General features: G+C 40.1%; 1 protein-coding gene across 2 annotated transcripts; it reads right to left on the bottom strand.

The window, feature by feature from the left end:
* Positions 1-1,281: 1,281 nt before the first annotated feature.
* LOC117730019 (lipoprotein lipase) lies at positions 1,282-8,386 on the bottom strand. Of its 2 annotated transcripts, XM_034531469.1 has the most exons (10): positions 8,146-8,386; positions 7,132-7,328; positions 6,628-6,807; positions 6,127-6,238; positions 5,802-6,035; positions 4,460-4,702; positions 3,932-4,052; positions 3,453-3,671; positions 3,182-3,289; positions 1,282-2,540 (listed from the first exon to the last, which is right to left on the bottom strand). In XM_034531469.1, exons 1-10 carry the CDS (start codon positions 8,243-8,245, stop codon positions 2,519-2,521), a joined length of 1,536 nt encoding a protein of 511 aa, XP_034387360.1. In that variant the 5' UTR covers positions 8,246-8,386; the 3' UTR covers positions 1,282-2,518. The 2 variants fall into 2 exon arrangements, with proteins under 2 accessions (XP_034387360.1, XP_034387359.1); XM_034531468.1 differs by having other exon boundaries at positions 1,282-3,289.
* Between the last annotated feature and the right edge of the window lie 6,185 nt (positions 8,387-14,571).

Here is a 14,571-nt window from a genome sequence, read left to right on the forward strand (position 1 = left end):
GTTACTGTACTTTATTTATTGTTTTTCCTATTTCGCATTTTGTATTTCCATTTTACGCAACTTTCTACTTCTATTGCTATTTGCTTCAGAGTTTTGTTGTAACAGTTCCGAATTTTCTAATTCCTTATTAGTATTTATTAGTTTGTTTTCAAAATGCTTCTGCTATTTTTCCTTTATTTAAGTTTTTTAGAAAGGTTTAGTTGTAGTTTTATCGTAGTTAGTTTGTTTTAATTAGGGCCAGGTATAATGTCTAGTTACATATACAACATTGTTAGAGGATTACAATATTTATGTTTAATATTTGCTCTACTTTATTGTCAGATGTGAAACAATTGCGGTGTTGGGCGATCTCGTGATATTTTATAGCTAAAATTATTACATTGATAGGAATTTACGTTCATTTCTATTTTATTGTATTTCATTTTTTAACCAGGTAATATCGTTTCAGTTTAGCTTATATTTGTTCTTAAAGGATATTGTTTTTCTTAAGTGTCAGTTTACTAACAATATTATTCACTGTTTATTTTTACAGTTTTAGTTTACTATAATAACCCTACTTCAGAGGGACATTATTAGAGTTCCTATTTCAGTTGTACTGCTATAGATACAAATACATTTATTTTAATGAAAGGTTAACATTTTGCATGAACATTGTTGACACATTATATTATAATACTTCATTATTTTAGAAAAACAACAAAGTCTAGAGAACGTACAAAAAATACAAATCTGTGGAGCAGAACTAGTTTTCTACCCCAATAATCATCTCACGGCCCCCCAGGTGGACTGGAGGTTACCCGACCCCTCAGTTAGGAACCACTGCAATAAACTGCTGTGTATAAAGCAGTAAATATCACAAGTTCATTTAACTGATAACACTTATGTGCTTTTCCTTTGAACACCACCACTAATGATTTACATGTCACAACTACAAAGTTTATGTGGGGACGAATCTAAAGCTGGCTCTCCTGATCGTGTCCGTCTCTCGGGTCACCTTGACAGTTGGCCAAACAAAATGGCGTCACAACTACAAGGACATGAAGAAATCATGAAGATTGTTTGGTGTAATTTAACAATTCCTCGCACTTTTCTATCAAAAACAGATGGGAGAGTTTAAATTGTCAAACATGTTTGGATCGCAAACAGGTTTTCCACTGATAATGAATAAGAAATGGAATAAAACAACCTTGCGCTGGTCTGAGTGATAAAAAGGAACATCTTTATGATTGTACAGTTTATTATTGTTTTTCACTGTCAAACACTGAAAATAAAAGTCGGGCTCAGGGTGACCACCCAAGTGGCAGTTTTGGTTTATGAAAGAATTTCAACACTACAGAGAATATTTACAAATATGTACAAAATGCACATTTTACAGATTAAATTCATCCAGAACCTACAAATATATAATTAACAGCGTTCCATACAACAAAAATCAAACATTTGTGTGATGGTATTTACATAACTCTACAAGTAACTCGGTTTAGCAATCTCCCCTTTTTTTCAGTGCAAAAAAAAACATTTCAACATTGCTGAAGTAGGTGGAGACGACGTCACGATGATCACAGTACCGATATCAAACCAGCCACGGTTTAGATTTGACTCAGAACTGGAAACGTAAAACAAACAAAAAAGCATTCGTCCGGATTTAAAAATGCACAGAAGAAACTGCAGTCGAGAGAGACTTGTGATAGACAGTAAAACAAAAAGGACTACATTCATAATAACGGTGTTTTACTCACACTGAGCCTCAATAAAACTGTAATAGAACTATGGTGGACAAAATTTCCGGTGCTTATTTGAGATAACAGCTTCAAAGAAACATTTTACAGAAGTGTAGCAGTGACTTTGGAAAGTTCAAATGTTTCAAAAGGTTTATAGAATAACAATAATACGAGTACAAAGAGGTGAAAAACAGCAACTAAGTTAAAACAAGTTACATTTGCGGCAGCTTTCATCTGGCGCCAGTCGACAGTAAGGCACACTGTTACCGGTCCCACCGTCACATACAGTGCAGTGAGCCACAGTGGTGAATGCGGTCAGTTAATAATACATTAATAAACTGTACCCTATTGCAATAAAAACCTTAAGAAAGTAATCTTCATGGTGATTTGTACTTCTTTTTGAGAAGTGCCTGCAGGCCTCCATGAACACAAAGAAGATATTATTCTTCACAGCGGCCGCAATATGAAATTTAACTTGAGGTACTTTACACAATGAGACATCAGTACCTCCAGAACTATGAAGGTAAATCCAGTCACACCTCTCAGTATGTGAGTCTCTGGTGTTACCAGTATCTGTGTCTCTGGATACAAGGCATGCACCAATGACCACAGCTCTTACTTTTATTGTACGAAGTTACAGTTAGTATCATAAAAACAAAAAACTTTCTTCACATAAATATTTTACAGTATACACACATATTCTTTTTAAATAACCAACACACCTTTACAAGTGTATAAATTAAAAAAGTGCTGAAATGGGCTGAAGGGCGTTCAAAGGTGGATTCTTTTCTCCAAGGTCAGTGTTTCTCCAGAGTCACTCTACAGAACAAGCAAAGTGGGTTTTTTTATTTAAAAGCATTAACAGTAGTGTGAAAGGCCAACTGTGTTTTTAAAACCTGGACCTTGTTCCCCTCCATGTTTTTGTGTCTAAAAAGGACAACCATTTAATTTTAATTGGTATTATTGAGCTAAAATGCTGCAGCCAGCAACAGGAACTGTAGGTCCACTAAAAGTGCTTTTGCTTTTGCTGTTGCCAGAATCATTGTTAATGCTTATTAATCGCTTTCTCTTTGTTATTGAGTCTTGTTCCTGGAAGACCACGGCGCACACGTGAGTCAGAGGAGTGCCAGCAAGTCTGTTGTGTTGGATTACAGAAAGCGTAGCTCGGCGTTATCTAAAAGATTATTACTGTTATGGCTGAATATTTAGCTGCTTTATACAAAATGTGGATGAGACACAAGATTTCAGAACAAGACTTAGGACTGAAGTTTATTTTGAAAAGACACAATGCTGCCCTTAACACGTCCAAAACTGGACACCAGAGGGTTTGAAACCAAGTGTTGGTATTTGACGAGTCGGGAGGGAGAATGTGTTGCGAAATCATGGGAAAGCGAGCTCCAGGTTGAAAAAATAAAGTGTCCCTTTATCGGCGATTGGGGAAACGGCATAAGGTACCATACCTTTTCGGAGTTTGCTTCGGGTTCGTCCTCCACGTATTCTTACATTTAACAAATGTGACCTCTTGTGTTAATTTCTGAGCTTCGTGGTCTTTTACACAGAACACCATCCTGAAAAAGAAAGTCATAAAACACAAACTATCTGCATGAGCATCCACGGAAATGGCTTAATCCATGGCAAGATGTTGTACTACTTCTACTGCTACAAATGGTGTGTTTCATGTCACATTACAAGTATTCTTTGAGGTATTTTTCCCAATATAGCACATCTTACTTTTGTTGGGTCTCGCCAGCTCGGATGCGGATCTTGTGAACCTCCATGTTGGCGCTGTCTGAGTCACCGGACCACCAAGAAGAAACCATCTTTAACATGTTGGAGGCCGACCAACCGTTTGTCTCCTCCCATTTAAACTTCAACATCAACAGATCGCCGATATCTTTCTCTGTCACGAGCAGGAATGAATGGGTCTTATTCGTCGCTATCTTCTCCTTTCTGCCACATAAAAACAGAGAGAAATGTCAGTGTTCCACTTGTAGCCAGTAGGAATATTTTATTTAGCTTAGCCTCATAAACACTGCACCATAAACCGTGATGTAACCCCACATAGTGAGAGCCAATGATGCCAAGTCTGCGGTTTATATCACCGTTTATAGTTTCTACTTCATGCTGTTTCTTTTGATTACTGTGCGACTGTTACAAAACCACAAGTGCTGTTATCCTCTTTTATGGAGCTTTTCAAATCACCCACTCACAGTTTAAGCTCCAGGTTTTCCACCTCTCCTTTTGTTCCAAACAGCGAGACAGTGAGCGACGGCTCCATCTCTGAGCGATTCACCTGGCTGGAGAAGTGGATCTTCAGCTGATAGTGGTAAACTGGAGAGGAGGAGAGTGCATGGAACATGTTAAACATGCATGACACTGCTCCAAATTAGATTTTAGTTGGTTAAGAGAAACTAAGCTGCAGATGATCAGACGTTTTCTGTGAAATCCACCAGAAAGGTTCCTCTAAAATCACTTCTTCGGATATTTTTTAGAAGTGTGTATTTAGGAATTAGCCATTGGACCTTGTTACTGCAACAATAAAAGTCGGACAATTGTGCAACTTCACACCAGGGCACCAGCATGCAGAACGTTTTTTAGCATGCGGGTCATATGTTATGTTATCATTTTTCATCATGTTTTCTGCCCTGACAAGGACACCCCGAGACCTCGCTGAGGTTCATTTGAACACGGGACAACAACAAAGAAAACAAACACCCCGGCGGATAAAGTCCACTGACCTCTGAAAGGCATGGAGGCTCGAGTCATGGTGTACATCTGAACGTTGCGCGCCTTGCGGACCTTACTGATGTCGTAGCCCACTGCGTTGCAGCGGCTTTTCCGGCAGCTGAGACACATGCCACGGTCAAACATGTCGTTGCTGCCGCATCTGTAGGCCTTGGCTGCTTCCCACTTGTTCAGTAGGGAGTCGATGAACAGGTGGATTGAGCGTTCGTGTTCACACTTCACTGCATCAGTAATAGCTGAGGAGGAAAGAGAGGGAACCGTGTTTAATTACACATACATAATGACATCAAGGTGTTGCTTTTGCTTGACCCATCAACCCCCTAAGCCAAAAAGACTGACCTTGTATCCGACCTTTCGTCAGACATGTTTGGAGCCCTCTGTTTATTTTCAGCCCGGTGTAAATAGGGTCATTGTGCGACTGACGGAAACAACGTTCACTCCCAAAACGGACTAATGACAGGCAGCGAGTAGCTTCAGTGTGTTTGGAGCTTCTGGACAACAAACTCTACGTGTCTCTACTAATATTCACAAAAATGTGCCTTGTAACTTGTTTGCAGCCGATACATTATTGTCTTCGGGTTGGTTTAAATACTTAGCAGCAGAGGTGACATGACTTGGACTCAAGTCACAAATTTGACAACTTTAGCCCCGACATGACAAAATCGAAACAGACATGCAACTCAACCTGGACTTTAAAAACCATTGACTTATACATCACTTGGAATTGGGCTTAAAATACTCAAGCCAAAAGATGAAAAGGTGTGTTATTTACAAAGTGTTGCACAAATCTATTTATTCCCCGACATTACCTCAATCAAGGTCTAGGCTTTTCCTCCCAGCAAATCAACACTTAATTCCCCAGTTTGATACTGTATATAATTACATTTTGTGAATAGATCATTATGACTCGTTTAGGACTCAGGACTCAGGATACAGGACTTGCCTACCTTTGACTTGGGACATACTTACTTGCAAAACAATGACTGCGCAGAAATATTGAATAATGCATTATTATGTGAAGCCAACATATAAATGAGGCTTTTTGCCTGTGTAAAACAACACGTATGGTCATCATGAGTCAGCCTGGGGGGTTAAAAAACAAATGATATTTGAAAGACTTTTTGCTGAATAATAACTATCAGCTGTCAACTATCATAACAAACGAGCTATGGAAAATTATCTGTAAACTTGTCTTAAGTATTTCAGAAATCTTACAGGGAGAAGTATAAATCAGTAAGTACTTTTAAGTCCATAACAATAACCCTAAATAGAATTTAAATCATTTTGTTTTAAACTAAGTTCACGCTTTTACATTTTACAGTAAGTCATTCTCACCGAATAACCCTAAATTAGCGATCTTCTCCAGCGCGCCCCTGAGGTTGCAACCCGGCTGGAAGCCTCCTCCGTTGGGGTAAATGTCGATGTGGCCGACAGGCTGCTGGATCCCGATGCTGAGACCCAGGGAGCCCCGCGTGAAGGTGTGGAGGACGTCTACAAAATGAGCGTCGTCAGGGGACAGACGCCTGTGGGCATGCTCTCCCTCAAAGTCAGGACCAGCTGGGTCCAGACCTGCAGACAGAGACAGATGAATAAACCAATTCACTCCCAATTAACTGATGGTTCTTATCAAAATACATCGTTGTTGTTGTTGTTTTTTTACCGGTTATTCTTCCGATTTTATTGGTTGCGTGGCTTCCAGCAAATCCTGCCACATGAGCCCCGAGGCTGTAGCCAATCAGGTGGATGTTCTCGAGAGGCATGTTGGTGGTTTCCTTTAAAGTGAAAATAGGACTTAGGAAAATCAGTTTGACAAATACTCTCTTTCGTGGATTAAAGTAAACATAACAAGATTTTTTAGTGACAGATCCTCTTCCAAAGTGACTAAATATATGAAAATGGATGTGACTATGGAGTTTACTAGCTAGTTTAGCAAGCATGCTCTTGTACCTGAACAGTACTATTTTGCATTACGATACAAGACAGGGTCTACTACAAAAACGTACTATTGGTTACATTATCTGTAAAAGTGTTTTAACTTGTTGTGAAGAGTAATGCTTTTAAATACAGGTTTGTTTTCCCTTTTGGAAAAACTCATGACCATTTGTAAATTAAGTGTTTTTAAAAAAAAAAAACGTTTACAGTTATTAACTATGCCACTGACCTCGATCCAGTCGATGAAGAGGGCGACCTCGCGTCCCACTTCTTTGGTGTTCTGAGCTGCGACCACATAGTGGTTCTGTGAGGAGGCGAGCCAGTCCACCACGATGACGTTGGCCGTCTGCTCTCTGTCGTACAGCGCTGACACCAGCTTCTCCACCCAGCTTTCAAACATCCCACTCAACTGTTGAGCAGACAACATTACACTTTAAATGCATGCCCATGTCATATACTAATAAAACTAATGGTAATTAAATGGAGTTCAGGGACAATTAGCTTAATGGCCACCTCTAGTCCAGCTCATCTTTACAGCACGTTCTTTGGTGTTAACTACAACATGTTGTTGCTTGTCAAGAAAGTTGGTTCGGTGAATTTAAGACTTAATGGCTCCGGAATTTGGCGATCTAATAACACACTCCGAGTCACAGGTGTTGTTTCTAAACCCAAGCAGAGTGAAGTGAACAAGGGCCGGGGGCAGGTCCCGGCAGGCTGAAGCGGCTCCACTCACCGTCCATCCGTGGATTACCAGGAAGGTCTTGGAGGTGCTGTTGAAGGCGCAGGCCGCCAGGGAGTCGGGTTCGCCAGGAACGATGTAGCACAGGTCATCATCGGGATGCGATGGTTTGCGCAGGGAGAATTTGGCGAAAGTGTGATTGCTGTCATCCTTGTGGTCAAACAAGTCTCTCAGGGGGTCGAGGAAGTTATCTGAAAGAGAGGGAGGACGACCAATTAGCTGTGTGAGACGAGAAGAGAAGAAGCCCCTCCGTCAAGCCGGGGTTTTTGTCAGATGTGTAAAGCTGATCTAAACTTCTCCGAGACGCCTGACTAGTTAACGCAGGGAATGGCTCCAATAAGACCCGGCCCCTGAGGGCCCCTCAGTAAATGAGCTTCCCTCCTCAGACAAGATCCGTCCTAAAAGGTTACAGGGGATCACTTGGTCAGACTGAGCTCCATGGAAACCACAGGGAGCTTTACCCAGCTTTGTTCCTGCCACCTCACCGACTATAATCGGTGCAAGTGGTCCTGGCACAGTCAGCTGACTCGACTCAACCAGGGGCTGTGCTGGTTTTCAGAGTGGGGGGTGGGGGAGGTGAACGCAGGAAGCATACAGACCATTACATTGACAAGGTACTGCAGCAGTTCGGGGGCCATATTATGAACAAAAAGTGATCAAAACTGCACTTAGATAACTGAAATTATGATGAGACCATTTAGTAGGCTGCATGTTTTGCTCACGGTGTTCCTCTCTGAAAGTGAAAAGCAACTTTTCTCTGACAGACAAGAAGTAGTAAAGTTGTATATTCGCCATGAAAGAAGCGCAAAGATAACCAGAGACACGTCACACACACAGTAGACAATAAACAGTGCATTTTATTGTCGGAGTCCAAACTACACACACACACACACACACACAGCTCACACAAAAAAAGGAATGAGCCGTACATTAAGACACTTGAAAATCCTGCAGCTTTGCCCAAAACGTGTGTGACCCGTACAGTTGCGTTCGAACCGGCGAACTCACCAAAAATAGAATCGGTGAGCTCTTCCTCCAGAGACGTCACGTACGGCACAGCTGCGTTCAACACCAGAAAGTACAGAAACCGAAGTCGCCACGCTTTCATCGCTTGTTCAGCCGTTTCCGTTTGGAGAACAAATGTCTCGAGGAATGAATTCAATCAGTCGGCTCTCGAGGCGGAAGAGTTTCTGTATTCCCGTCTGAGGATAATTCAGTGCGTCCGGTTGCGCTCAGAGCGCTGATATCTGAACCACCTTGAACTGCCCGAGTCTTAAATAGCACCTCTGACCAGCCATTGGCTGCTGAGCTGCTGCGGGCAGGGGGATGGAAAAGTCTGTGTTTGGTAAATCATTAGGAGAATAATTAACTCAGGGAAGACTCAATAAAACCAGTAGAATGTATTAAATGTGTCTCTAACTTTATTCGTGTTGTTTCCATCACCAACATGGAAAATGGCTGCTGTACTGCATGTTGGGCTCGGTGCTTAATTGCTTTCCTTTTTTTTTTGTTGCTTCATTGATTAATTAATTGATAGAATGATTGCTCCATTAGCTGCAGGAAAGATGAAACTATCTACACATTAATTCATCCAGCGAATGTTATACAAAAAAACAGACAGAATGTGCTGCACAAAAGATGACGATGAGACGGTTGCAAGAAATAAGACGTTAAAAACAAACAAATGTAAGACGTATTTAAAATGGTAGACTGTCGTAAATGTGTGGCAATTTTAACCAAGATGAGTTTCACATGTTCTCGCTTTCTCGCTTGGGCTGTATCGGGTGAAGTTAATAATCATAACAATATAATAACTTTATTTATAAAGCACTTTTCTTAAATGAAGTGCCTCACAACAAGAAAGAAATAATGAAATACAACAAATAAGGCTGACCCCCATGTAGTAACCACAAACATACAGTCGGCTATTTCATTAACTCAAACACTCATGACCTGCTTCTGCAGCCAGCAACACACACACTGACTGTAATATCTGACAAGAGATTAAACCAGAGGTCTTAAAATTCATCAGTGATTACTCTCCCTGACATTCCAGGACGCAGGCAGCTCGGCTGGACATAAAGGCCCCTTAGGGGCATTTTGGGGCCCCTTTCACTGATCTGCTGTTGTCATGGCACCAACGAGCAGACATCAGAGAGAGAGAATACAGAAGAGACACAAACCTGCATCAAGCATTATTATTTATAGTGTGCTGAAAGCATGCAAGCATCAGGTTTTAACTCTTTCTATTGTTTAAAAAAATGCCGTCATTAACTATGCATCATGGGTTATTAAAAGATTACTGAACAGATTTAGCATTGCATTCCTATAACTCTGACTCACGATAGACAGCAAAAGGAAAAAGGATTTGATTTGATGGAGCAAAAAACCCATACATTCTTCTTCCTTCAAAACATGGCAGCTATATTACCCACAATGCAACTCGGCCATCTGTATATTATGCTAGTAATGCTATTGTAACCTTGAGCATTGAGCCTCAGGCAGAGATGACGAGGCAACAGAAGTCTAAGTCGCTCACTTCCTTCTAACTCCACAACCCCAGATTTGTTTCTCATTCAAACTTTAGCCCCAACCGACAAGTGACATCACTTGAGTCAAATTATCACACTTTGCACACAACCTGCTGGAGGCATAAATGGCTTCATACAGCCATACATATGCAATACTCCCATACAAGACTTTAATGTGTAAACATCAATGGAGTTAAGTCATTAAGTTGAGTTAATGATTCTTTCCACTTTTGTATTATTTATAAACAATTTTAATACATTTAAATAAACATTTAAAAGAAATGTAGACTACATTCTTGTGGCAGGTTAACTATTTGAATCTGAATATCCTAATAGATATCTAATATGTTGTAAATAGTATTACTTACAACATTAATTAATAATAATTAATAATGTAATTTATAACCATTAAACTAAAAGTCTTTTTCAGGTTCCAGTGTTCAGACTCAACTCCGCCGTTGTGACATCTTGGCACACTCGACTCGACCAATCGAAACACACTTGGTATCAAGCATCAGCAACATTTGTGTGTGTTACAATTCGCAATCATTAAAGCTTTGGCCATCACCTGGCAATCGCCTACAGCTATTACAGAGATTCCATCGTTTCCATTTAACTCTGACCTTTGACCTATTGTATGAAGCAGTTCACTCACTAACTGGGTAAAAATGCTGTTAAATGCCATCTGGGGATTGTGTGCTAATATTCGGGCAAGAGTACTTGGCTTCATAGTGGAGGATTTGTTGCCCAAAACTCTGGCTCGAGATGCCAAGATAAACTGGGCAGGAGGCCGATGAGGCAATGGTTGAAAAGTTACAAGCTTGTTGCTCAACTGAAGAAAAGGGTTTACTGACATGGTAACACTTGACATTGTAGCTAATTTTAAATGATACCAGCGTAATAAAAACTGATATTTCTCTCAAAGGAATTTTCTTTAATTATTTTTGGATGAAAGTACTGTGGATACCTGCATATTTTGCTAGTGCTGCTGTGATAGATGCAACATTCAACATTTAGAGCATTTCTATTGCTTCCATAAAGCTCCCAACATGGCGACTGCTGAGCCGGCAGCTTGCAGTGCTAACAATGTTAACCTGAGGGGCAACCGGAGGGTGGCCCCTACATTACCTGTTTTACACTCTAGTTTACGATCGACTTTCTTTACTAACCATTCTCTTACGTTCAAGCCTTTTGTGAATGTAATGAATAAGTTACATGCAAGGACAAGTCTTAAGTCTTTGATTACTTAAAAACAGCAAAAATATCTGCCGTTTAATTGAGAGCTGCTCTGCTTCAAGAGGTGCAGTCCACACAGTGTAATACACACATACACACAAACACAAGTCTTCTCTCCCAGCTGGCTTCATGAGCTCTTTCTCTTCCATGAACATAACATTTTCCTCGAAAAAGCAGTGACTGCATATCTATTCCTGTGAATACACAGCCGTGACGACAAGGATTTGATAAAGAGCAGAGTGGATCGGATGCCAGACCTCCACAGCAGAGATGTGTCGGTGCCAGCAGAGCGGGAGGAGAGTGGACAAACAGCAACTCCTACACAAAGTTTGCAGACTATTTGCTTTTCTAAGATTTATTTCCTAAACTGATTTCTAGGTATGGCACGTGATCGCATGTTGTACAAATACAAGTCTGATCATTCACGTCGGTTAAAGACAAACACACACAGTAAATCGTTTGTGGATCAGTACAGATTCATGGCGCAGGTCTGAGCAGGAACAGGTTTTAAACGTCACCTCCGTGGCTTTGATAACACACCCGTCCACGAACAACACAAAGTCATGGAGTATTTCCACAGTGCATCTGTTTTGTTCCGTTGTGGACGATGTAACCAATTCATTAAACTTTAACATGTTTGTTTTTATGGCAATATGATTTTTACTGCTTTTGGAATTAGTATCATGTCAGATAAACTTTGAATACTTTCAGATACGGAAAGTTTTAGACTTTACTCTTTTTTGAAACAGCTCATTCTCAGTGGAGACTCTCCATTGAAGCTGTGAATTTCCACTGAGTGCTGGAGAAGCCAGTGGATCTTAGAGGTCTATGAGAAACTCAACATGCAGAAATGTCTTTGAGGGATCTCTCAGGAGAAAGCTGTGATTATGCATCATCATTTCTTTGGTATCCTATGTAATAAATGAAAAAGGGGAAACGTGTTTGAAAGTCAACATTTTGTCCATTGAAGATTTGATCACTTGAAGATCTGATCAATTCTAAACTTGAAAACTGCTGTCACCTGAGGAGCAGATGTCAAGCTGCATTAGTTACAGTTCATACAATGTCTCACTCCTTTCTCTTACAGTTCTCAACGGTTTCTTAATGCCGTTCCTGCCTTTCAGCGGTCTTATGGGAATCTCTTTCCGAGGAACTAATCCACCAGCTTGAGGAATCAGAGATACAACATTTTCATACTCATACTGTTGATCGGTTACGTGTTACGCAATAGGTTTTGAATTTCTAGCAGAGCTGGCTTAGTGATAACAACCAACTATAATCCTGTGCTATTAAAACATGTTGGATGGGGGCTTCAAGTGGCTTCAGATGCTGGCTGATCGACAAGGACCTTTGTGTTTGAGGAGCACAACCGTCACCTCAGGTGTAAGCCATGTGGGAGATGGGGCGCGCCTCTCCAATGTACTATACACTGTTGTACCGTTGAGCCTTTATTGTTGGTGTAAACTGAGGTTGACTTAACTTGGATAGTCCACAGTGTGCAGTACGACAGAGGCAGAATAAAACAGCAGACGTGTGTAACTGCGGATGTTATTGGCAGTCCTCAAAAGGATGCATTGAGGCACCATACAAAATGTAGGTCGTCTCAGAGGGCAATACACGGCTGTTGAGGTTATATGCTTTGGGTCGCAAAAGACTTTGTCAACAGCTGTATTGATTTCAATAAAAACGGATCAGTTCCATCAAACACGGACAACTGAAAAATCATTTGTTGATTATACTTGTACTTTATGCACCATGGCGCACAATTGTGCGCCTATTTACACATCATAGTTAGACTGTGTAAAATGTTACAATAAATATGAGCGAATATATTGATGTTGTACATCAAATTAAACAAGATAACTTGGGCTACAAGACTCAGTAAGCCATTTCCACACAACTCAAACACCAACTGAAAGAATTATGAAAATATCATAATCATCATTTTGTCAGGAGTCAGCCCACTCAGCACGTTTCCGGAACTAGCAACCCGTAGCTCGGTGCTATCAGAAAAAGCCAGATAGCAAAAAGCAAGAGGACTCCACACAGATTCTAAATGTCTTTTCAAAATCATTCTGCACCAAAGCATCTCTGATATATGAGCCAAAGAACACAGCAACATGAATCGATTTAGGGCTTACAGTCACAAATGTTGCTTCTTTTTGGCTTTTAAAAAAAAAAATCATTTTTCCTCTTCTAATCAACAAAGACTGCTATATGTGGATGTATTGAACACCATAAGTAATATAAAAGTGAAATATATGGTTTGGTACATGAGAAAATTCAAATTGCCCAAATGCCCATTTCGCCTAATTTATCTGTACTAAAACCTCTCTAACTTTGTTCTGCTTTACTTTTTCAAAGTCAAACTTTTCAGAGAGACTGATCACATATTGTGCCATGACCTCTGATGTGCTTTTCTGTTTCTGTGTATCTTTCAAAGAGATAATCATCCTGAAAGTGCTTTTTTTTCTAGGCAAACCTGGAAATTCAACTTTTGCTGTCTTTCATCTTTATTTACTCTTAACCAGTAACATATATACTAATATGTACAGAAATTGAACAGAAGCCCACATGTGTTGCCTTTATTATAACACCAACATTATTCAAATAGCCTTTGTGGTTGCAGAGCTACACCCTTTTTAGTTTGGGTATGATATTTCGAGCAGAAACCTAGAAAATGGCTTGGGGCTTAAAAGGTTAATTACAGCATCACACCATTTAAAATAAACACTTTGTCACAATGCTGTGGTAGAATAATCGCAAAGCATAGCTGAGGTCATTCGCTTTCGGGATTAGATATCTCGAATGCTGCCACCAACACCAAATCATGACCACAGTCATTGAGATGTGTCCCTTAAGGACTAGAGATGTGTGGTTTCCAGCCCTAACATCGGAAAAGTGTTTTTAATTTAGATGACAAAGAAAGAGGAGCATGACATGTGACCAATGCATTTTAAAATAACAGTCTTTAGAAATGTAATTTGAGAAAAAAAATTCATTGAAGATGTTGAACAAGAACTGTTGGGTGTGAATGAAAACGCTCCACAGGGTGCTTTTAACTCGGTGTGCTCCTCTGGGTTTTGTGTTTGAAATACTGCAAATACAAGATTCTTCAGTTGTTTAAAGGTTTATAAAACTCTCTTGACAGGAGCGAATATCACGCCAGGTTCAAATAAGCTCAAACTCATACATATACATGAGAATCCTAATGAAACATATGTGAATAGTTCAAGACATTAGAGGCATTTGAGCAGTTTGCATTGACACTGATTGAAGTAGAGTGGAATTTTGCATCAATTAAGAAACAATAACATTTTTGATCAACACAACTGGGATCATATGGAGTGTAGTTTAACATTAAGCACATTTTAAATAGTTGTCTGTGTTTAATGTTTTTCATTTGTTCATATTTCCATTTGGTAGAAGAGTTCCCACTGTGTCCGCCTGAATCAGCAAGCTGTCCCCCTGCAGATGCTTCTGTGGATCCCTCAGAGTGATCGCTGATATTTAAATATATATTTCACCTGCTTTTAAAAAAGATGAGCTATATGATGATGACGATGGTGCTAGCGGGCCGTTGCTTTTTTTTATCTGATTGGCATTAGATTGGAGGGTGACAATTCTTTTGATTATTTAATCATTATCTAAAAGCAACTGAAGCAGT

Source organism: Cyclopterus lumpus, chromosome 4, assembly GCF_009769545.1.
Source record: "Cyclopterus lumpus isolate fCycLum1 chromosome 4, fCycLum1.pri, whole genome shotgun sequence".
NCBI classification, from domain to species: domain Eukaryota; kingdom Metazoa; phylum Chordata; class Actinopteri; order Perciformes; family Cyclopteridae; genus Cyclopterus; species Cyclopterus lumpus.